Consider the following 26715-nt stretch of genomic DNA (forward strand, 5'->3'; position numbering starts at 1 on the left):
AGTATTACTACTATTACAACTGCATATCACTTGTATCTTACCACTTTTATATGAAACTGATGGTATACTGTTAACCAAGACCTAGCCAATCCACCTGAAGTAAGAGTCATTCCATTGGTGACTGACATAATCCCATCCGAATGCCTCAAGCACCAGGCTTCCAAAGTGCCCCTTTTAATATGGAGTAGAACCCACCTGTCAAATGTATCGTCTCCCAAAATCCTATGAGTGAAACCTGGTCAAAATAATACCCTTCCATGTCACATATTTTCAGTGTACTGCCTGTTACATAATCCTTTCCATTCCAACACATGATGTTCGCCTTATAGTCAGCGAATCAAATCAGTTTTTCCCATTCATAACCGGCGGTGGTAAAAAAGCTTATATCATTATACACCCATTACAAAGATCATACAAATAGGACAAAATACGAAGAAACATTTGTTTTGTTTATTATTCCAACTGTTGTAATACATTTGCAAGACAATTGAAAAAACGTAAAGGGATATTTCCCTAACCACACCTGACGGTACATTAACTTATCTGGACGCTGGATAAACATTTTACTGGGGTAGAAACTCATTCTATGTTTTAACGCTTACTGAAGTGTGACCTTGTCACAATATATGTGGTTCGATATCTTCCATGCGTTTCCCCAAATGCATTAAAACAGTGAGATAGCCCCCAGTACAGTAAATGCACAGTTTGTTTCTGAGGCTGGTGCATACAAAAACATAAGTTTAAAAAACCATATAGTATGATGTTATTCTTAGCAGGATATGTTTTACTACAATAGAAGACATGACACTTATGTCGCTTTTTCCTTTGAAAAATGTTTATGAATAAGGTCAAGAAGGAAAACTGTTTTCATGTGTGTTAGTATTCCATTTAAATCATATTAGTGTCCTAGTAATATGTTTGAAAGCTATGTGCATAATAAAAGCAGGTACATGTACTTATTTCTTACAAATACAACCGCCCAGTCTACCTTCTACTGAAGCCTTTTAGGGCCATTTGTTTTTATATTCTTTTGTGAAATCTCAAGATACTTAGTTGAAATTTCAAGATACATACATGTAAGCTGAAATTACAAGATACTAACTTGAATTTTCAAAATGCTAAGTTGAAATTTCAATATATTAACTTATTATCTTGAAATTTCAACTTAGTATGTATCTTGAAACTTGAACATGACATTTTGAAATTTCCAGAACAAAATGGCCCAAAAAAGCTTCCGTATAAAAGGCTTCCGTAACCTTCAGAGAGCCTTTGCTTCAAATCCCACATTTACCATATTCACGTCAACAGTATTGTATACTTATACATACAATTGTTTAATTTGAAACTTGAGGTTGTGACATAGAATTTAATGGGTATTGACCTCTTTAACAACTATAACACCCCTAATAGGCATCAAAATGAATTTCATAAGCACACATTGATTTTAAAATTGGTGACTCAAATACACTTATTCTACATTCCGTTTGTGCAACGACTTCACTGGATTTCACTTTGAAGTGCTGATTAAAGAAACATCCTTGATATTCCGATCCTCATCGAAAGAACAAATTTCATTTGCATGATGTCTGCAAATACATTCTTGATGCTGACAGAACTTTACAATACAGGTTTGAAATGAAATACTTCACCAGAGCCGCGGCTTATCTTTTCTTTAAGAAAGTTCTGAATGTGGAGGAATGGAACACATATCACTGACGTTCTGAAGTCATGGGAACAAACACATCCCTGGACATATAACATGTAACTATGAGATTAGATAAGTCTCAAACAAAGGTGGAGGAGTTAAAAGCTAAAAAACTGTTCCAATATAACAAACAAAAACCTTTCCCTAATCCGAAAAATGTCTGCAAAAAGCAGAGTCCATTGTTCTATTCCGACTATGATAATAAATCACCCTTTCCATATCCAATAGAAATCTCAGCATAAAGCAGAGTCGATTGTACGATTCCGACTACATCATGAGTATGTGTTATAAATCACTATCACTATCAGATAGGAATGATACCAGGTGTTCACGAAAAGGTGAGAATACACATTAAATGTTAACACACTAAACGCTGCATTACGGTACACTGTGCGCAGGTACACAACTAGGCCATATCAGCGAAACACCTCCTCGTGTTATCTTGAGAAGTTGATAATATCAACAGGATAAATCAAGAGGATATAGGCCGATTTCGTTTTTCGTTTCGTTTTTCAGTTAACTTGATCTGGAATGTTAAGTTACGAAATCTTACGTAGACCACACATTAAGTAGACCACACATGACGTAGATCACACATGACGTAGATCACACATGACGTAGACCACACATGACGTTAGACCGTACATCACGTAGACCACACATTACGTAGATCACACATGACGTAGACCACACATTAGGTAGACCACACATGACGTAGATCACACTTCACGTCGACCATGGCATGTGATTAAAAAAATAACGTTTACACATCCAACATGTATCGCTGACACAACCAATATTTAATGTTTGCACACCCAATACGAAGGTTGATATACCACATTATTTATTTATCTGCTGTTCCTTCAAATGCTTGGAACGAGCTGAAATTTCCTTTTCGGAAAAAATGATTTCATTCTCAATATCGGTCATGAGAACTTATAGTCGCAGGATGGTGTATCCATGGTGTATCTAGTTATCTCTCCATGGTGTATCTAGCTATCTCTCCATGGTGTATCTATCTATCTGGCTGCCCTGCCGTTGTTGATGTTGTTGATCTCCCGGGACAGCTGGCACATCGTGCATTGGTAACAGCAGACCACCATGCAGCAGTCGTCGCAGATGGAGCCCTGGAACAGTGTGTGGAAACATCTAACACCAGGCGTCTCAAACATCCAACACCGGGTGTCTCAAACAGCACACATCGGGTGTCTCAAACATCAAACACCGCGTGTCTCAGATATCACACACCGGAAGTTTCAAACGGCAAACAGCAAGCGTCTCAAACATCACACCCGGTGTCTCAAACATCACTTCCGGTGCTCAGACACCAAACACCAGGTTTCTCAAACACCAAACACCGGCTGTCTCAAACACCAAACATCGGCTGTCTCAAACATTACACCCGATGTCTCAGAACCAAACACCGGGTGTCTCAAACATCAAACATTGGGTGTCTCAAACATCTACCCGGGTTCTCGAACATCAAACACCGGGTGCCCCAAAGTTCAAACCCCGCGTGTCTCAAACAGCAAACACCGGGTGTCTCAAATATCACACTGGGCGTCTCAAACATCAAACAACGTGTGTCTCAAGCATCAAACACCGGGTGTCTTAAACATCAAACACCGCGTGTCTCAAATATCAAACACAGGTTTCTCAAAGATCAAACACCGGGAGTCTCAAACATCACATACCGGGTTCTCGAACATCAAACACCAGATGCCTCAAACATCAAACACTCAAGATGTGTAATAGAATGTCCCTTGTAACCTATGAACCCGGACAGCAACTCATGCGCATGGACACGCACGCACATACACACTAACGCACATATACACATACACACGCACGCACATACACACTAACGCACATATATACATACAAACGCACGCACATACACACTAACGCACACATTTACACACGCACGCACATACACAGTAACGCACATATACACGTACACACGCACGTACACACGCACGTACATACACACTAACGCACATACACACATACAAACGCACGCACATACACACTAACGCACATATACACATACACACTAACGCACATACACACATGCACGCACATACACACTAACGCACATGTACACATACAAACGCACGCACATACACACTAACGCACATACACACATGCACGCACATACACACTAACGCACATACACACAAACGCACATATACACATACACGCACGTACATACACACTTAGGCACATATACACATACACACGCACGCACATACACACTAACGCACAAATACACATACACACGCACGCACATACACATTTACGCACATATACACATACACACGCACGCACATATACACATACACACGCACGCACATACACAGGCACGCACAGACACACTTACGCGCATATACACATTCACACGCACGCACATACACACTAACGCACATATACATATACACACGCACGCACATACACACTAACGCACATATACACACACAGACCCACGCACATACACACACCTAACACATATCACCTTACGCTCACGCGCACTCACACATTGATGTACACCCACACACATACCCCCTCGCGCACATACATACATACGCACAAATACACTCACGTGTTTACCACTTCACGCACATACAAACCCATTCACATACACAATAACGCGCAACCACACCCCATGCATACCCACTCATGCGCATAACCAACGCAAGCACATACCAACTAAATGTATATGTCAATTCACGAACATACACACTCACGCACATACAAACCCATGCACATACACCGCACGCGCATACCAACTCACGCACATGTCCATTCACGAGCATACCACCTCAGGAACATGCTCACATACACATATCAACTTGCATACATAGCAACTGTCGCACGTACACACTCACGCACCTACCCCACGCCCACATACAAACTCACGCACATACCAACACACGTACATTCCACCTCACGCACCTACACACATACACATGCAGACAACCACACACAGGTACCCCATCCCTATCCGATGGCCTGACCTGGATGTTGTGCTTTCCTCTGATGTGGGCGCGGAGTGATATGAGCCAGCCCGGCACACAGCAGGGGAGACAACACGTTTCCCCAGCCTTCGACGCCAGGTGGCACCCGTAACACTCTTGACAGAACATCACACACAGACCTGGGGGTGAAATAAAATACAAATGCATTCATTGGTCAGCAAGTGTTGCAACAACCATAACATGTATTTTCAAATAGATTGTGGGAATTACTTCTAAATATAAGGACCCAAACAAACATCGAGTGAAACAGTGGATGATAAGTAAATTAAACTACTCACTTTAATCTCGTGCGCGTACCCAATATGGACTCGTGTTGAAACAACATTTGGGCTCTTGTTGAGACAACATATGGGCTCTTGTTGAAACCACATATAAGCTCTTGTTGAAACAACATATGGGCTCTTGTTGAATCAACATATGGGCTCTTGTTGAGACAACATATGGGCTCTTGTTGAAACAACATATGGGATCTTGTTGAAACCACATATAAGCTCTTGTTGAGACAACATATGGGCTCTTGTTGAGACAACATATGGGCTCTTGTTGAGACAACATATCGGCTCTTGTTGAAACCACTTATAAGCTCTTGTTGAGACAACATATGGGCTCTTGTTGAGACAACATATCGGCTCTTCTTGAAACCACATATGGGCTCTTGTTGAGACAACATATCGGCCCTTGTTGAGACAACATATGGGCTCTTGTTGAGACCACATATGGGCTCTTGTTGAAACCACATATGGGCTCTTGTTGAATCAACATATGGGCTCTTGTTGAATCAACATATGGGCTCTTGTTCAGACAACATATGGGCTCTTGTTCAGACAACATATGGGCTCTTGTTGAGAAAACATATGGGCTCTTGTTGAGACAACATATGGGCTCTTGTTCAAACCACATATGGGCTCTTGTTGAGACAACATATGGGCTCTTGTTGAGACAACATACGGGCTCTTGTTGAGAAAACATATGGGCTCTTGTTGAAACAACATATGGGCTCTTGTTGAGACAAGATATGGGCTCTTGTTGAGACAACATACGGGCTCTTGTTGAAACCCCTATGGGCTCTTGTTCAAACCACATATGGGCTCTTGTTGAACCACATATGTGCTCTTGTTGAATCAACATATGGACTCTTGTTGAGACAACATACGGGCTCGTGTTGAGACAACATATGGGCTCTTGTTGAATCAACATATGGGCTCTTGTTGAGACAACATATGGGGTCTTGTTGAGACAACATATGGGCTAGCGTTTCAAACAAGGCGCTTTCTTGACTTTATTTGGCACGTTTAGGTGCTTCCGTGTTTCGAGTTATGCAGAAAAGTGGCAAACTTTGAATACCAGCACTTTCACCGACAGGCAGTGCATATCCCATTTGCATTTGCTGAATTTGGATACTGTTACGAGCCATTTGTATACAGAATCACGTGGTACTCACATCCCATAACGTCTTCAAAGCACCCACACAGCCCCGTGCTCCATCCCCGGGGGGGAACGTACACTGGCCCGCCCCCTCCTAGCCCCGCCACCACCACCGTGGTGTTGTGCGACTGCATCGTCTGCATGGGCATAGGCTGGAAGAATACACGTGTTCTCATATGTAATACATTCACAGCAATACCTAGTGCGAAATAAACAAGTGATGAATACGTTGTACTACATATTTACACAATACACATACGTAGTACGACACATTTACACAATAAACATACATAAAACTATACATTTACACAATACACATACGTAGTGCGACACATTTACACAATAAACATACATAAAACTACACATGTACACAATACACATACGTAGTACGACACATTTACACAATAAACATACATAAAACTACATTTACACAATATAAAACCCGTAAACATCCAGGTAGAGGATAGGTCTTCAGCAACCCCTGCCGCACTCAGCAATATTCCAGCTATATGACGACGGTCTGTAAATTATCGAGTCTGGACCAGACAATCAAGTGATTGATACCATGAGCTTCGATCTACGCAACTGGGACACGATGACACGCATCAACCAAGTCAGCGAGCCTGACCACCCAATCCCGTTAGTCGCCTCTTACGACAAGCATGTCGCCTTTTACGGTAAAATGGTAATGATATTCGGGTGTTTTGACTTCGCTGATCGCTTGTCATCTTTCCCGGACGTCGCCCTCATATCAGTCAGCTGACAAGACTCGATGATGTGAAAGCCGGTCACATCTGGACGAGTGCTGACCACGTTAAACACACTTCACTCACTCACTCGAGGACCTATGGTGGACGCACCTGTTGCATGACGGGCTGCTGGTAAGGGGGGTTGTAGTTATCGGGTTGGTATGGGACTACCCCTGGTCCCTGGTACTCCTGGGGGGTCGGGGCCTGAGGGTTGACGGTGCCCGAGTGTGGCGCGTAGGGTGGTGGGCCCGGTTTAGGCGCTCTGTCAATGGTGGGTGGGGCAGGCTCAGTCATTCTGCAGAAGGAAAGAACATGACTGAGTCACTAGACTGGAACAGTCTCCATTTTATCATATTATAATATCAAATAACCTTAAACAAATAAGTTCAACAAAAGTTAACGTTGAGAACACTAGGGACGAAAGAATCAAACTTGTTTATATCATTTTCAAATTCATGCTGGAAACAGAGACTGCTCCAGGTTTACCTTGATGACTGACAGAAATCAGATTATTAATTTTGTGGTGAAATATATATATTTCTCATACAAAGCCACGAACAAAGAATATACTGTGAACACGGATACTCCTAAGAGGTGAAAGGAAGTCAATTCTTTATTTACTTAATAGTTGTACTTTCCGGATTGATATTTGAATTTTACTTGCCAATGACTTCTTTATAATTTTCTAAACTTTCTGTAAATTGTTTATTTTTAAAGCTATAAAGAGACACATGTCTGCAAATGTGATTTGAGTGCGTTAGCTGGATATACATGCAAGGCAAATACAGAATTTGCCAATGACGTAAAAGTAATACTTGGCGAAAGGGACACTGCGTCAAACTGAGTTTCACGTTTGTATGCTGGTAGTACGAATACACACAAGAAATTGAAATTGATACAAAGTTAATCATTTCTTGTATTAGATGCCGAGATAAATGCCCACGTTGTCTTTCCGAGCTCCGCGGATGGTAATCAACAGGTCAGTATATTTGATAACATTAAACTGGACATGAACCTGAAGTTCAAAGGGAGAATAAAAAACCATGAAGGATGTAACGACTGGTAATATTTCAAACTGTATCGAAGATCTGTATCATTTCCCCTTCATCTGTCCATCTTTAGGAGACATGTGTAATTCGACCTTCAACCCAACCGTTTACTCGCCTGATGGCAACCACAAATTATCAAGATTAAAAATCTGTCAAGGTACATTTCAGGCATGGTACGATATGTACTTAAATGACACATGCGAATCTTGTTGTAAAATGATCCTGGGCACTATAGTATGCACTTTATGTATTTGAGTCTATGGCATAGAAAATATACATTTGAATTTAAATTTATTGAATGATTGGCATGGTTAGCGCATGGTTGGCATGGTTAGCGCACGGTTGGCATGGTTAGCGCATGGTTGGCATAATTAGCGTATGGTTAGCGCACGGTTGGCATGGTTAGCGCATGGTTGGCATTGTTAGCGCATGGTTGGCATGGTTAGCCCATGGTTGGCATGGTTAGCCCATGGTTGGCATGGTTAGCGCACGGTTGGCATGGTTAGCGCTCGGTTGGAATGGTTAGCGCATGGTTGGCATGGTTAGCCCATGGTTGGCATGGTTCGCGCATGGTTGGCATGGTTAGCGCATGGTTGGCATGGTTAGCCCATGGTTGGCATGGTTAGTGCATGGTTAGCATGGTTAGCGCACGGTTGGCATGGTAAGCATGGTTGGCATGGTTAGCGCATGGTTGGCATGGTTAGCATGGTTGGCATGGTTAGCGCACGGTTGGCATGGTTATCCCATGGTTAGCATGGTTAGCCCATGGTTGGCATGGTTAGCGCACGGTTGGCATGGTTGGCATGGTTAGCGCATGGTTGGCATGGTTGGCTCGTGGTTGGCATGGTTAGCGCATGGCTGGCATGGTTAGCGCATGGTTGGCATGGTTAGCCCATGGTTGGGATGGTTAGCGCATGGTTAGCATGGTTATGGCACTGTTGGGATGGTTAGCGCATGGTTAGCACGGTTGGCATGGTTAGCGCACGGTTGACATGGTAAGCGCATGGTTGGTATAGTTAGCGAACGGTTGACATGGTTAGCGCATGGTTGGCATGGTTAGCCCATGGTTGGCATGGTTAGCGCAGCGCATGGTTGGCATGGTTAGCGCGTGGTTGGCATGGTTAGCATGGTTAGCGCACGGTTGGCATGGTTAGCGCACGGTTGGCATGGTTAGCGCATGGTTGGCATGGTAAGCGCACGGTTGGCATGGTTAGCGCATGGTTGGCATGGTTAGCATGGTTAGCGCACGGTTGGCATGGTTAGCGCACGGTTGGCATGGTTAGCGCATGGTTGGCATGGTTAGCGCACGGTTGGCATGGTTAGCGAATGGTTGGCATGGTAAGCCCATGGTTGGCATGGTTAGCGCATGGTTGGCATGGTTAGCGCGTGGTTGGCATGGTTAGCGCATGGTTGGCATGGTTAGCATGGTTAGCGCATGGTTAGCATGGTTAGCGAACGGTTGGCATGGTAAGCGCACGGTTGGCATGGTTTGCGAATGGTTAGCATGGTTGGCATGGTTAGCGCACGGTTGGCATGGTTAGCGCATGGTTGGCATGGTTAGTGCACGGTTGGCATGGTTAGCGCATGGTTGGCATGGTTAGCCCATGGTTGGCATGGTTAACGCATGGTTGGCATGGTTAGCTCGTGGTTGGTATGGCTAGCGCATGGTTAGCATGGTTAGTGCACGGTTGGCATGGTAAGCGCACGGTTGGCATGGTTAGCGCATGGTTAGCATGGTTAGCGCACGGTTGGCATGGTTAGCGCACTGTTGGCATGGTTTGCGCATGGTTGGCATGGTTAGCGCACGGTTGGCATGGTTAGCGAATGGTTGGCATAGTCAGCCCATGGTTGGCATGGTTAGCGCATGGTTGGCATGGTTAGCGCGTGGTTGGCATGGTTAGCGGATGGTTGGCATGGTTAGCATGGTTAGCATGGTTAGCGCACGGTTGGCATGGTTCGCGCATGGTTGGCATGGTTTGCGAATGGTTAGCATGGTTGGCATGGTTAGCGCACGGTTGGCATGGTTAGCGAATGGTTGGCATGGTTAGCGCGTGGTTGGCATGGTTAGCGCACGGTTGGCATGGTTAGCGCATAGTTGGCATGGTTAGCGCACGGTTGGCATGGTTAGCGCATGGTTAGCATGGTTAGCGCACGGTTGGCATGGTAAGCGCACGGTTGGCATGGTTTGCGAATGGTTAGCATGGTTGGCATGGTTAGCGCACGGTTGGCATGGTTAGCGCATGGTTGGCATGGTTAGTGCACGGTTGGCATGGTTAGCGCATGGTTGGCATGGTTAGCCCATGGTAGGCATGGTTTACGCATGGTTGGCATGGTTAGCTCGTGGTTGGTATGGCTAGCGCATGGTTAGCATGGTTAGTGCACGGTTGGCATGGTTAGCGAATGGTTAGCATGGTTGGCATGGTTAGCGCACGGTTGGCATGGTTAGCGCATGGTTGGCATGGTTAGCGCACGGTTGGCAATGTTCGCGCATGGTTGGCATGGTTAGCCCATGGTTGGCATGGTTAGCGCATGGTTGGCATGGTTAGGGCGTGGTTTGTATGGTTAGCGCATGGTTAGCATGGTAAGCCCGTGGTTTGCATGGTAAGCGCACGGTGGGCATGGTTTGCGCATGGTTGGCATGGTTAGCGCGTGGTTGGCATGGTTAGCGCGTGGTTGGCATGGTTAGCGCATGGTTAGCATGGTTAGCGCACGGTTGGCATGGTTGGCATGGTAAGCGCACGGTTGGCATGGTTAGCCCATGGTTGGCATGGTTAGCGCATGGTTGGCATGGTTAGGGCGTGGTTGGCATGGTAAGCGCACGGTTGGCATGGTTAGCGCGTGGTTGGCGTGGTTAGCGCACGGTTGGCATGGTTAGCGCATGGTTGGCATGGTTAGCGCGTGGTTGGCATGGTTAGCGCACGGTTGGCATGGTTAGCGCATAGTTGGCATGGTTAGCGCACGGTTGGCATGGTTAGCGCATGGTTGGCATGGTTAGCGCATAGGTGGCATGGTTAGCATGGTTAGCGCGTGGTTGGCATGGTTAGCGCACGGTTGGCATGGTTAGTGCACGGTTGGCATGGTTAGCGCACGGTTGGCATGGTTAGCGCACGGTTGGCATGGTTAGCGCATGGTTGGCATGGTTAGCGCATGGTTGGCATGGTTAGCGCATGGTTGGCATGGTAATCGCATGGTTGGCATGGTTAGCGCATGGTTGCCATGGTTAGCGGATGGTTGGCATGGTAAGCGCGTGGTTGGCATGGTTAGCCCATGGTTGGCATGGTTAGCGCATAGTTGGCATGGTTAGCCCATGGTTGTTGGCATGATTAGCACACGGCTGGCATGGTAAGCCCATGACTGGCATGGTTACCGGCGTTTCTTGCCGCCATCTTACACAATCAGTTCACTCAGGACACAGACAAATAACCACCCATCATTCCTCTTATACGTCGATCGTAGGCCATTCTCTAAATTGTCTCTAAATACGTGACCTTTGTGAAATGAAGTACAGAATTGAGGGGCATCCAACATATTTACAATCAAACAGACGTAGGTGACTTTGTGTAAACAAGTAAAGGTTATACTTCAATGACGGACCAGATCCAGTCTACCCCCACCCATCAACACCACTACCCCAATCCCACCCCTCCCCATCCCACCCCACCCACCTTCTGTGTACACAGCCTGAAAGGCATGCAAGTAGTCTGTCTAACCGACCACTTAAACTTCCTAACGTACATCTATTCAGTGTGATTGAATAGTGGCGCGCACCTAGCCCTGGATTCGTTGACTTTACATGCAGCTTTGAATAGACTTCTGTTTTTTTTATGTTCCTAGAAACAGGAGTCAATAAGTTCTTCACAGGAGTTCTAGGAATTCATACACCGCCCGTATGGGCTTGTTGTTAAATATTCTACCCTGACCTGAGCTAAAGATAAAGTGATTATTCCTTATAATGTGTTGTAACGTGTAAGGTTGATTTAACATAAGTGATAGGCTGTATTAACCATGCTTAGAAATATTCCAGACAGACAGACAGACAGACAGACAGACAGATCGATTGTTTACTCTCACCTCAATAAAAATACTTTGAGTATACAGTAAAAATGTCAATAAAATTTGAGCCATTCCTAAATGGAATTATGAGAGACGAGTTATATATGAAATATGTGTTATATTAATGTATAATAAACTAATATATATATATATATATATATATATATATATATATATATATATGCAGACGCTGTAGCAGCTGAATGATCGGACCATAAGAAAATGTCAACGGGACCTGAACAACATCTGTTACGATGACGTCAGAAGATCAAAATGGAGTAGGGGGTCAAACGACAAAGTCACAAAGTCAATAACGGGTATGACCACCCTGTGCGTGAATCACAGCAGTGCATCGGCGACGCATGGAGTCCACCAAATGGGCATGGAAGGCCTGGGGAATGACCTGCCATATCCTCCTCAAATCCTGTGCCAAGTCACGGACGTTATCTGGAGGATTTGGAAGACGACGCAGACGGCGCTCCATTTCATCCCACACATGCTCTATTGGGGAGAGATCTGGAGAATTTGCAGGCCATGGCAGTAACATTACATTGTTATGGTGAAGGAAATCCATTGCGACCCTAGCCGTGTGAGGACGAGCGTTGTCCTGTTGAAATGTCAATCCCGGGCCATGACATTGCAGGAGGGGAATGACCACAGGCCTCAGAATCTGATCTCTGTAGCCAACACAGGTGAGTAGTATAGTCTCAGTCCGCAGGAACCCTTTTTGGTTGAGGGAGGTTTAGGGAAAATAGGGAAGGTGATTGGCTGATCCAAGTCACGTGATCAGATAGGATGACTCATGGATCAACGGCGCGTCGGGAAAGGGGGCAATGAAAGGTGTGTGTTTTTAATGCAGGAAACCCTTTATATGAAAACAAAAGCAAAGGGTTATGAATAGAGCTATGTGTATAGCGTGCTGCCCTGAAGTACCCATCAGCCCAGTTTGAATTGAGCGCGCTTGACAACTCAAGTGGCCTCGTCGTTTCAAATAGCCCGCGCTCGCTAGAGCGTGCAACTAGGAACCGATGGCACGTGTCATCCGAGTCGGCGAGACTGACCAACCGATCCCCGTCAGTCGCCGATAAGCATGGGTTACTGAAGGTCGATTCTATAACCCGGACCTTCACGGGTGTAGTATGACGAGGACTATATACTAATATGATCGCTTTTTTAACATACTCACAAGTGTGCTGTGAAGAAAAGAGTGTCTTCCAAGATTCCCAGCACGTGTAAGACAGTATAAACTCTACAGTAGTGTAGCCCGACAAACAGTTTTACTCTCGCCAGCAAACGGATTGGACGTGATCAACATGAAGAAAGCATCAGAGATTAGACTTGACCCTAGAGATATATTTAGGAAGACTACGTTGAGAAAATCACAACAGAGAAAGAAACCACAAGCAGCCAAGAAGTCGACGCTGAAGCGTCAACAGAGTCAAGGGTATAAAAGAAAGCTTCATACCCTCTAATCGCACACCGTATTGGATCACCATGGGGGTGCCACCTGTCCGGACTGTGAAAAAATGTTTTCAAGGAGAGATGTCATGTTACGACACAGGAGAAATAAACATAGCATACCGCCGCCGTTACTAGCCCACCCGCCGCCGCAAGTCCACTCGCCATTACAAGCCCACCCGCTAACGCCGCCTCCGCAAGCCCATCCGCTACCGCCGCCGCCGCCGCCGCAAATCCACCCGCAACTACAAGCCCACCCGCTAACGCCGCCGCAAGTCCACCCACCGCCGCCGCTGCGTCAAGCCAACCCGCCGTTACAAGCACATCCGCCGCCGCCGCCGCCGCCGCCATCGCAAGTCCACTCGTGGCTGCCTCATTTACCATGTATATCTGATCTTCGAGAACAATTCAAGTTCCTGATTCCCTCAAATGCGCTCTTTGTGGGACACAGTGGTTGTGGAAAGTCTGTGTTTACCTCTCATGTACTCCGGCATGGCCTGATCCAACCCCAACCTACCCGCATCGTTTGGTGTTATACTCAATGGCAGCCATTATATCAGGACCTCGGTGAGCAGCTGCCTCAGCTGACCTTTGTAAGGCTCGCTAAATACAATGTTTATTCCTAATGCAGGATATTTACCATCCCTAAACACACTCGCCTGATAACCTCTATATATCCTCTCTGAAATAACTCCCTTTTAAAATAACAAATGTACAACAAATCTTCCCTAACATATCATAAATACGGGACACTGGTCACACCATTTATGAATGTGAAGCTTCAGGCGAGGCTGGTATGTTGACATTAATTGTAAGGCCGGGGTATGTTGACATTGTTATGGGCGGTCGGTCGCTTAGTCTCTCTGCTATACATTAGCTATGAATAAACCTGCTTCGACATATATTTCCAATAAAACATTTTCCTCGTCAAACAATTTTCCATGATAAACTCTGTTCTCTCTTCGAATTAAGGGTGAGTATTGTAAACATGAAAATGTCCTATAGATTGCTTCCATCACTTTCCCAACATACCTAGCTTCGTGCCGTCACACTGGTACATGTACTTATCAGTTTTCTATCTATTTTCAAAATAGCACGTTCTGAAGTAAAACTGTGCCATCAGGGCACTTCAGGGCAGCACGCTATACACATAGCTCTATTCATAACCCTTTGCTTTTGTTTTCATATAAAGGGTTTCCTGCATTAAAAACACACACCTTTCATTCCCCCCTTTCCCGACGCGCCGTTGATCCATGAGTCATCCTATCTGATCACGTGACTTGGAACAGCCAATCACCTTCCCTATTTTCCCTCAACCAAAAAGGGTTCCTGCGGACTGAGACTATACTACTCAGGTGATATTGCCCTGAACAACCACCAAAGGGGTTCGGTGCCGAGCTGTTATCCCACCCCAAATCATCACAGAGCCACCTCCAAACGATTCCTCTCCACAATACAGTTGCGTGCATAACGTTCTCCCAAACGCCGGTAGACACGTTGGCGCCCGTCACTGTGGGAAATGTTTAACCTCGATTCATCTGTAAAGACAACATTTCTCCACAATATTCGAGGTTGGCGAACATGATTTCGACACCATCTTAGACGGTTGACGCGATGACGGTGTGTCAGGATGGGACGTATGGCAGGGCGTCGTGGTCGAATCCCGTACTGACGTAAACGATTCCGGACAGTGTTGGGATGGATACGGCGCAGTCCAGGAATTGTCTGGGACGTCGTTACTGCCGTTTGGAACCTGTGTCGGAGATGTGTAACTCGAATCCATCTGTCCTGTCTTGGCGTCGTTACTCGGGGACGTCCTGAACGTAGGTGGTCGGCAACGTCATTTGTGTTCTGATAACGCCTCACCAATGCCGATATCGTGTTACGATGGCATTGGAAATGTGTTGCCACCTGTTGTTGCCTCATTCCCGCTCGGATCATTCCAATGGCTTCATGACGCTGTGCAGCTGTCAATCTTGGCATGATTTGCTTGTGATATGCTTTTGTCAGCGCCTGAGAAGTTTTGAATTTTTGAATGATCACAGATCATGCTTTCCAAAGTGACAGCGAATTTTGAGTTGCACATGCTGTGTACAGCTGCACAGGATGCACGTGCAGTAACACATTGCACGTCCATAGGCCCCCATCAATGACGTCATATCGCATGACACGTGCATGAGCGTTTGAATGTTTCCAATAATTGCTGTGTTCAAACCTATATTTCATATGTGGACGGTGTGCCCTTATATCTATATTTTCTCCGTGCACAGTTTCTTTATGTGGCTAGTATCTTTAATCATGCAAGCACAATACAGCTTAAAAACGTCATCAACGTAATCGTTAATCACGGCATTGTGAAACTTATAGCAGATACCAACAACATTTCTTGGCCCCTTTTGCCACAAAAACTGTGAATTTTGAGATGCACCGCAGTGCCAGTGTATCAGCAAGTGTATCCGAACGTATGATCCGGTATGCCTGAGGGACGTAACTCTGGACATCGAAGTGCAGCCCCTTAGACAACATGGTCACCTATGCCCCTACAACAGGAAGGGATGTTTGTTTGTTTGTTTGTTTGTTGTTTAACGACGCACTCAACAATAGTCCATCTATATGACGGCGGTCTGTAAATAATCGAGTCTGGACCAGACAATCCACCGATTGACATAATGAGCATCGATCCACGCAATTGGGATACGATGACGTGCATCAACCAAGTCAGCGAGCCTGACCACCGATCCCGTTATATTAGTCGCCTCTTACGACAAACATAGCCGCCTTTTACCACAAGAATCCAGCACTAATCCAGCACTATATAGAACCTAATCGAATATATTTAGACTATATAAGGGGACAAAGGCATGTCTCTCTCATCTCACATTACATCAAGACCAGCGGTTGTGTGACGACCATATGTTCACGTTGGATATGCAGCCAAGGACTATTTTGGAGGTTTGGTTCTTTTAGCTGTAGTAGTTAGGTAATTTGACATCAGATTTTTTATAATTTTACCGCAGAATTCGTCTGCAACTGAATCGGGTTATCAAACTTCCGTGTTGGGGGTCATAGGTTTGTTCGTTTGGATATGTACACAAACAGACATCCCTAGCAACAAGACCGTCCGTAAGGATGGGTTTTCATATTATCGGGGTCTGGATAAACTAGTTTTCACAGTAAAAAGTGAATAAGGATCGTTTTATGCAACGTTTAGCCCGAAAAAAGTGGTCTGCCAAACCGTTATAAAGGAATAAGTTTATCCGTTAGAAGAAAATGTAGTAGCTGTGGTAGTATTAGCTTTTTAAAGGTGTTAACAAGCGATATTTAATAGAGTGAGTTAGGTTTAACGTGACCTACACGGGTATTTCAGTTATTTCACGAAAACGATCAGCGGATCCTGGCATGACTAAGGGACACCAATCTGCATATGTAGATGAGAATATATGCCATATAAATAATCATGCATGTAGAAATTTGTAGAATTTTTTCTATTCGGAATATTCTATAAGTAATACGTTACCACTGTTATACCGAGGCTGTTGTCTCCCACAACTGCTGCTATAGCGAAATCTACCACAGAGATCTCAATTACCTCATGCAGCACGTGCATAGCCACCAAGCTGCCATGTGACACCCTTCACTCTTGTCTCTTGCGAGAGCAAGTGCTCGGGGGACGGACGGGCGGGCAGCAGCCCAGTGGTAACGTATTACTTATAGAATATTCCGAATAGGAAAATTCTACAAATTACATTAAGTAATAGTTACCACTGTTATACCGAGGCTGACTACCACAGTAGGCGGTGGGGAGCACCTACAACCCGAATCCTGACTGCTAGCGTTCCTTCCGACCAGCGGAAGTAAACACCAAGGCGGAAGCACTCGATGCGCATGCACCTAGCTAGGCGTTACCCTATAGGAATACCAAAGCACTGTCAAGCGCATACCGTAAGGATCAATCGTCATTGCCAAAACGATTGGTGACTCCAAACGGCCCCACTGGATAGGTTTTTCATCGCCGCAGCGGATGAGAACACTGTATCCGCGTGAGCTTAATCTTAGATCAGGTTAAACAGTCGAAAAGAGGGAAATTAATTTCATTCAGACCGTATATCCCAGAGCAAGCCTACTTAAAGTATGCATTAGGCGCGTGACCTAATTCCAGTATTTGTAAGCATGCATCACAAGGTTGGGATACACGACAGACAATTAAATACATAATTGTCAAAATACAAATAAGGACAAAGCACACAAAAAGCCGCCCTCATCTGTGGTGTAAGTGCGCTGGTTTGCGGGACCCCAACTCCTGTACCCACGGCAGTGGGAACATTGGAGTCGACCCAGATTGACCACCGTGCAAGGTCTGACGCCTGAGGAATTCGGAATTGCGCTGGGCACAGCCCTTTGGTGCCCGCTTGCGCCGCGATCCGCGGGCCAAGACGGTGCACACTCTCCACGACGGCATCAGCGACCTGTTTGAGGTAATGATTGGCAAAAACCGAGTCAGAACGCCAGTAACAACCTCGGAATATTCTGCGAACAGAGATATTCGAGTGTAGGGCAAATGTTGCCGCTAGCGCCCTGATCTCGTGCGGGTTTGACCCCGCTACCGGTAACCCCCGAGACCGGTACGCCAGATTGATGACAGAACGAAGCCACAACGCAATCGAGTTGCGAGTTATGTCAACCGTGCGATTAGGGTTACACGATATGAACAGACGGTCACGCCCTTGTCTACGTTCATTCGAAGCCTTAAGATAATACTTAAGGGCCCTAACCGGACACAGCGCTCTGTCCTCAGTATCAGCAGGATGTAAGATTTCTTTGAGTGATCTTACAGTGAATTCTCTCTCCGTTTGCCCGATTCTCTGATTCTTGGCGAGGAAGCCCATGAGCAGGCCCAGGCGGACCGCTCCTTCGTCACCCCTATCGAATCGTACCTTGGCGACATCGAGTGCATGAATTTCGGATACACGTGCCGCCGTGGCAAAGGAGAGGAGAAATGCTGTTTTCCAAGTCACATGCCGGAACGAAGCACTATGCAAGGGTTCATACGGAGCTTCCGTAAGTGATTGCAACACTAGGGAAAGATCCCAGGCCGGTGCCCGAAGGCGGCCCTTCTTAAGATCGTGCTGTTTGAAACCCTTGATAATACCCCGTATCACCGGCTCTTTGGAGAGACTGGCAACCATAGCAACGTCCCGTACCGTAGCAACGGACGAGACATAGTTGGCAATGGAACCCCCGGAGAGTTTCCGGGTCTCTCGCAAGTGAGCAATATCCTGCACAGATACCTTATCTTGCGAATGAATGTGATGTTTACAACACCACTTCGTGAAAATAACCCAACGTGCATCATACACCTTCTGGGTAGAATCACGATGCATACTAACGTATGTCCGAGACGCCCGGCGAGAAAAACCTTTACCCCTCAGACGCTCGGTGACAACATCCACGCGTGCAGATTGAACTGCCCTGCGTTTGGATGAAGCTGACGGGTGTGAGGGTGGATCAAGAGACCCGGTCTCACAGGCAGTGGAAGTGGCGACTGCGTGACCTGGGTCAGCAAGTCGGGGTACCACGATCTGTTCGACCACATGGGCGCGATCAGTAACATTCGACAGCGAACTCCTCAGAGCCGGCTTAGAATGTGTGGTATCAACGCTGTCGGCGGGTAAGCATAAGCGTCCAAGCCCGTCCAGTCTAACGCGAGAGCATCGTGATCGATGGCCCTCGGGTCCGGGACTGGTGATACAAACAACGGGAGTTGATTGTTGAACCGCGTTGCGAACAGGTCGACCATCGGACGACCCAAACGTTCGCACAGCCACTGAAACACTACTGGGTTCAGCATCCACTCTGTGGGGCTCGGATCCTGAGGCCTCGATAGAGCGTCGGCCAGTACGTTCCGCACACCTGGGATGTGACTGGCGCGTATCTGGCACGGGACACTGTCCACCAGAGCGTAAAACTCGAACGTGAGATCGAGTAGCGAGTGACTGTGGGTTCCCCCCAGTTTGTTCACATAGGACACTACCGTCGTGTTGTCGGTCGCCAGCATGAGCCGGGCGTCGACGAGACGATGCTTCCAGTGATTGACTGCGTTGATCACTGCCTTGAACTCGAGACAATTGATGTGAAGACCTAGTTCGTCTACGCACCACAGCCCCGAGCTCACCTCCCCCTCTAGATGGGCGCCCCAGCCCACTAGAGAGGCGTCTGTATACAGGGTCAACGTGGCCCGGTAGGGCCGCATAGAGACTCCTGATAAGACATTGTAAGGGACCGTCCACCACTCCAGATGCGGTCGGAGCCGATCCGGGAGGGCGACGGTCGCACTGTTCACCTCTGTTGCTAACAACTGGATTAAAAACCGTTGCAGCGGGCGGAGTTGGAGACGACCCCATTCGGTGCAGACCTGGGCTGATACAAGTAGCCCTAACAGCTGTTCCCAAAAGTGAACAATCTGTTGCACCGCTAAGACTTTGGCAATCATCGCCTGAATCTTGTGCCACCGGTCTGGGGGGACAAAGAGGCGATAGAACACCGTGTTGAACCGGCCTTCGATGAACTGCAAGTTCTGAGAAGGGGTTAACTCGCTCTTGGGGAGATTGATAATCCACCCCAATTGCTCCAAGAGCCGACGTGCGAAAACGAGTTGGCGTGACAGGGTGTCCGTCATTCGATTTGCTACTAGCGAGTCGTCCAGGCACGCGAAGTACCGGACACCCCCCCTCACAATGGGGGGTGGTTAACCGGGTGAACAGCCAGGGAGCGGATGAAAGACCGAATGGGAGTACAACCCATTCGTAGTGCCTGCCTTGAAAGACAAACCTGAGATACTTGTGATGATCCGGGTGAATCGGAACATGCAGATAAGCATCCTTCAGGTCGATCGAAGCGAGCCAGTCGGCCGGCATGATCAGTGCTTACAGGTCCGCCAAGCTCAACATTCTGAACTTGGGCGGCTTGCGCAGGTAGAACTCGTTGAACGATTTCAAGTTGTGAATCATTCTGAGTTCGGCACTGTCCTTCTTGGGAACGAGAAATATCCTGCAGTAAAACCCCGGTGTTATTCCTGGTAAAGCTAACTCCCGAACTGCCCCTTCTCCACCAACCTGCCGATGGCATCGGCGAGGATGGGAAGATCGGTTTCCGAATCGAAACCTGCCAACGGGGCAACGGTGAGTGGCGGATTCGCTTTGAGATCTAGCCGATAGCCGTACCGAATCGTGTTGACCACCCACGGGTGGTCGAACACTTGTTCCCAATTGTTCCAGTAAGTCTGGAGTCTGGCTCCCACTGGGGAAGGAGAGGGGGCCCTGACAGGCTGCGGCAGGCGCAACTGTCCAGGGCCAAGTGACTCGGGTTCGCCTAAGGGCCAACCGAAGTTGGCGCTGTCGGCATACGAACCCCTCCAATGAGAGTCACCTGGAGGGGCCCTTGCCATCCTTAGACGACTTGGGCTTCCCCCAGTTCCCCGTCTTCCCGCGAAAGGGCAGCTGATTGCCCATACCGGAGCCCTCAGGGCGGGGCTTCTTCCCAGAGGAAGAAGAACCCGACCCCTTAGACCTACCGGCGCCTATGCAGGGACGCAGAGCAAGTGTGTGCCGAGAGTCCTCGGCAACGTACTCCAGGGAAGCATTTAAACTGAGCAGGCAGTTGTAAATGCGCTGGTCACGGTCTGTGGGAGAACCTTCGACCAGACTGGCCGCTGCAGCCAAGTAAGTGTCTCCGGGAGACATGGCAAGCATGGAGTGCCGAGCGAGGGCGTCCAGCTGGTGCAAGGTAGCTTGCGTTACCGTAGCAGCTGCTGGGGCACGGACACCCAACCGCTCAACATGGGCCACCGCGGTAGGACCAGCCTCGGGAAAGGCAAGGTCATGTACCGGGAATAAACCCTTTCTCCACGACGTCGGAGGCAACGGGAGACCCCGACCGGAGGCCGCCGCGAAGGCGTTCTCCAAGGAAGCCTTGATACCGCGCAGCAAGGTTGATGCGGGGAAAGCCGTGTCGGAAGACTCATCGTATACCTCGGAGGAACCCACAGAGTGGCATGTCCTCAAAGAGGTCATAAACCATGGCCACGCGGTCCTTAACCGATAGCGGGAGCAACGGTTCTGGGGAAGGACCGGTGACCACGGGAGCTGCCGCCGTACCGGTGGACCCCGCGGCCACCGAACTGGCCGGGGACGGAACAGCCAGCGGCCTATCCTGAGATAAGGCCGCCAGCTTGGAGTCCACAAGTTATGCAAGTAATGCAGCGACGGAATCCCCGGACAGCCCACGGGCCGCCAAGGGATCCGCCGCAGCCGTGGTGGTGGTACCCGCAAGGGGACCCCGACCGGACGAGCCGGCCACCACAGGGGTGGAAACGGACTGCACATACAGCCGGTAGCGCTCGCTTGCGGCACACCCCGCAGCTCCTGGTTGCGGGGGTAGAGGGGGTGGAGGACGGCGAAACATCCATGTCAGACATTTTGTTTGTACTATGAACAAAGAGCAAAACATTGTTACAACACACGCACCACAAATAGTCACAAACGAGTATTTTCACCAGAAAATAAACGAGCAATGCGAATATAGAACATACACATATAACATTTAGAGGTATAAGTGATGTAAAAAACCCAAGATATACTAGAACAGGGGAACGTAAGACGCAACGTGCATACGAGACACCCCGCAAGTATATAGAAAAAAGGGGGGGGGGGGAATATTTCCTTTTGGCGGGAAAATATTTCCAAGCGTAGTTACAGCAAACGCCCCGTAAAAGCACAGTTTATTAGAGAGAATAAACAGTAATAAATATCACCGAATAGTCGGAGAAACAGGAACGCTTGAGCAGTTTATTGTACGTCTTACTAGAGCAAGCGAAGAGACAAGAGTGAAGGGGGTCACATGGCAGCTTGGTGGCTACGCACGTGCTGCATGAGGTAATTGAGATCTCTGTGGTAGATTTCGCTATAGCAGCAGTTGTGGGAGACAACAGCCTCGGTATAACAGTGGTAACGTATTACTTAATGTAATTAACTACACCTGAAGAAAGTCATCAACCCAACCACCGCCGAATCACAGCATTGTGAAATTTAAAACAGAAATCGATAATCACGGAGACACATATATTTGAAGAACTGAGGTTAATTATAACCGAGAAGGATGTCTTAATAGATCTCGAATAAATTAAAATGACGAGTTATTGAAAACGTTACCTGCAGTGGTGAGAGCGGCTGTCTGTGTAACGGGGGTTCAGGTTGTTTACGATGTTGCTATGGGTGAAGGCGAAACCGTCCCTCGAGGATCATCAGACAAATAGTTGTGCGCAAAAGTGCACAATACAAGTCTATCACGAAGACCCTCCATGTTAAAAAACGCCCTCCTATTATGATTGGTAAATACAAACGATTGAGGGAAGAGCGAAGGTGATGGGATCTATTGTCTGACATGATTCTTCGTGTGAGGGTACCCAGAATTTCTTGTTTCGTCCAATCAACAACACCAAAAAAATACGAAAGGACGAGTACAGTATAAGTATTTGTGGCTTTAACTTTGTTGCGAGCGTTCAGCTCTGAACTCAAAATTTTCCTCTTACTGTTGTTGTTGTAATTATTATTATTATTATTATTATTAGGGCTCCAAGCCGAAAGGCTGTAGAGCCCTATTGTAATCGTTCGATTTATTATTATTATTATTATTTATTATTATTATTTATTATTCCGCCGATTTTTGTACCTGCCCTAGCAAAATAACCACTAGCTCGACTTTGTTCAAATTTTTTGTGTGTTTGTAGACCGTTGGGTACTAGTGCCCGCCAGAAAGCCAAGGCCGTAGGCCCAAAGGCCAAGGGCAGATAACTGAAAAACAAGTATTTTTTGACGATATATTTTGCCCTGTTGCTCTACAACCGTTTGCCCGTTTACTTTCAAACCTTGCATGTATCTACTGCTGCAGTTGCTTGATAATTTTTGTTCTTTGACTTTGGTCATTGGTCACGTGGTTTGGCAGCCATATTGGATTCAAGGTTTTGACAGGGTTTTTTGGGCACCTGTCTTCAAATACTATCTTCTCTGAATCCCCTGCATGAAATGATTTCAAACTTTCTGAAAATTGTCTCCATACAGAACACAACAAATTAGCATAGCCGTTTTTTTATATCTTTTGTAGTTGCGGCCATATTTGATTTTGATTTTGAGAATTTTTTTCACCCAAGTACAAATACTGAAGGAAGCGCCTCATAAATCTACTATAAACCCCCATTCACTGGCTTTGCAGATACCCTAGCGTTCTCCACAGCCTTGTTCAATATTATGTGTACTACCCTTGACGACCAGAGTTAGAATTGGCCTTTTTCAACCGATGCTTGTCTCAAGAGGCAACTATGCTTGTCACAGGAGGCGACTGATGGGATTGGGTGATCAGACTTGCTGACTTGATTCTTCATTTCTCAATTGTCAATTGCTACGGTACCTTATTTTTAACAGCGTTGTTAAAAGCACACCATTTGCAAACCATTTGCAGATTAGAATATGGAGGTCGGCATTTAGTCCACTCTGGAAAACTGTGGCACACGCCAATTTGGTAGCGGCAATGTCCTGCAAACATGGACTATCTTTTGATGGAGTTGGTACAAGCAAACCATGTGCGGATTCGAACATGGTCGAAGTCAAACATTGGTTAAGAATACACTGGGACACATGTCATGATGTCTCACAAGCGGTTTATTACATTTAACGGCATTGGTACAAGCAAACCATTTCGGGACTCGAACATGGTCGAAGTCAAACATGGGTTAAGAACACACTGGGACACATGTCATGATGTCTCACAAGCGGTTTATTACATTTAAAGGCGTTGGTACAACCAAACCATTTGGGGATTCGAACATGGTCGAAGTCAAACGTGGGTTAAGAACACACTGGGACACATGTGGTGATGTCTCACCAGCGGTTCATTACATTTGATTGCGTTGGTACAAGCAAACCATTTGAGGATTCGAACATGGTCGAAGTTGGAAATTGGTTAAAACATCCTGGGGCACCCAGGCACATGTCAATTTAGTAGTGGTGATGTCTCACAAGAGGTTCTTTACATTTGACGGCGTTGGTACAGGTAAACCCTTTGAGGGTTCGTATATATGAACGAGGTGGGAAACAGGTTTAGCACTTTATCTCAGCAATGCGACAGGAACCCGGGGCCTGATCGAACGCAGACATAATCCGTTTGACTGGAGCCCAACTGACAAAGAAGTTACAGCCTGTTAAAGAGTCACCAAGCCGAAAGGCTGAAGAGTCCCAGTGTTAGCGTTTGATTTAATATTATTATTATTCCGCCAATTTTTGTACCAGAGCTAGAAAAATAACCACTGGCTCGATTTTGTTCAAGTTGTGTGTGTGTATGTGGACCGGTGGGTACTAGTGCCCGCCAAAAACCCAAGGCTGTAGGCCCAAAGGCCAAGGGCAGATAACTAAAAGAACACAATATTTTGAAGATGTATTCCACCCTATTGCTCCGCAACCGCTTATCCGATTACTTTGAAACCTTGCATGCATCTGCTGCTTGAGCTGCTTGACATTTTTTGTTCTTTGACTTTGGTCATTGGTCACGTGGTTTGGCAGCCATATTGGATTCAAGGTTTTCACAGTGTTTTTTGGGTACCTGTCTTCAAATGCGAACAACTTTGAGTCCACTGCATGAAATGCTTTCAAACTTTCTGAGAATGGTCTCCACACATAACACATTAAACGTTAATAGCCGATTTTGGATATCTTTTATAGTTGCGGCCAGATTGGATTTTGATTTTGATCATTTTTTGTCATCGAAATTTTACTATAAATATCATATCTTGTAAAGTTCTCCACAGAAACTATTGATAGTTTTACATGAAGTTAGTGTGCTATATGTACCTCATTTTTTGTTCTTCGACTTTGGTCATTGGTCACGTGGTTTGGCAGCCATTTTGGATTCAAGGTTTCCACAGTGTTTTTTGGGTACCTGTCTTTAAACGCAAACAACTCCGAGTCCACTGCATGAAATGCTTTCAAACTTTCTGATAATCGTCTCCATGCATAACACATCAAACTTAAATAGACGATTTTGGAATTCATGTTTAGTTACGGCCGTATTGAATTTTGATTTTGATCATTTTTTTCAACGAAATTTTGTTTTAAAGATCATATCTTGTAAGGTTCTCTACAGAAACTATTGCAAGTTTACATGAAGTTAGTGTGCCATATGCATCTCATTTATTGTTTTTAGTTGTATGCTAAAAGTAACACCGCTTGGTGGTAATATTTGATCAATTTCGTAGCGGCGATTTCCGGTGACATCTTTTGACAGAGTTGGTACAAGCAAACCCTTTTTGGATTCGAACATGTTCGAGGTCGGAAATGGTTTTAGAACAGACGTGGACACCCTGGCACACGCCAATTTCCTTGCGACAATACCCTGCAAGTGGTGACTACATTTGACTGATTTGGTTCAAGGAAACCCTTTGAGGATTCGAACATGGACGTTTGTGCACAGTGTTACTTGGAGCCCGCCATTGCTGCTTGCAGCTTTAATTATTATTATTATTATTCCACCGTTTTTGCCCCAAAGACTTCTCTGAACCTGCCTTCTGAAACACTTATGCATCAATTATAAACTTTTTGTGAAATCAGATCAGAGTTCTTTCTATTGCTAAACAAAGATTTGAGGACATCCCATTCCGGGTCACGTCAGAACGACCTCTTATCCGACCAATCAGAGCGTCACTTACCAGAGCAGGAAAGTGACAGTCGGAATGTGTTTTCTAATCATGCAAACTCGAAAAGGTTAACACAGGGTATTCCGAATGACAGTTACGGCCTGTACGACAGATTCCGTCAAAACCATCGTCTACATCTCGCTTCATTGGGGTAAAAATTTGAACGGAAGAGACGTTGCATAGAACGTGGTAAGTACTAAAGTACTGTCGGAAATGCTAGAAAACTGGTTTTCTGGCTTCGTTTAATAAATACGAGTCACAGGACTATAAACAGAGCATATATCAAAATAACTCAAATTGCCCTCATCTAGCCTGTCCAAACTGAAAATGTGGTTTCCCTTAACATGTACTTTTACAGGTAAAATGATGATCAACTTTGAAAATATTCGTGTGTTGTCATACATGTATGAAATGGCCTATAACATGATGTAATTACCTAATACCTGTCCTGTGGCGGTTGCCTCCCACCGTCCCAGGTGCAAATGTCACCGAGTTGGGGGTG

At 46.2% G+C, this 26715-nt stretch overlaps 1 protein-coding gene across 1 annotated transcript; it reads right to left on the bottom strand.

Moving 5' to 3' along the window:
- Positions 1-436: 436 nt before the first annotated feature.
- On the bottom strand, positions 437-22773 carry LOC124125911 (placenta-specific gene 8 protein-like). The gene is made up of 5 exons (XM_046489304.2): positions 22681-22773; positions 7026-7209; positions 6182-6317; positions 4720-4859; positions 437-2832 (listed from the first exon to the last, which is right to left on the bottom strand). The coding sequence occupies exons 2-5, from the start codon at positions 7206-7208 to the stop codon at positions 2725-2727; spliced, it is 567 nt and encodes a 188-aa protein (XP_046345260.1). The 5' UTR covers position 7209; positions 22681-22773; the 3' UTR covers positions 437-2724.
- Between the last annotated feature and the right edge of the window lie 3942 nt (positions 22774-26715).

Source organism: Haliotis rufescens, unplaced genomic scaffold (assembly GCF_023055435.1).
Source record: "Haliotis rufescens isolate VD_foot unplaced genomic scaffold, xgHalRufe1.0.p SCAF_5, whole genome shotgun sequence".
Taxonomy (NCBI): domain Eukaryota; kingdom Metazoa; phylum Mollusca; class Gastropoda; order Lepetellida; family Haliotidae; genus Haliotis; species Haliotis rufescens.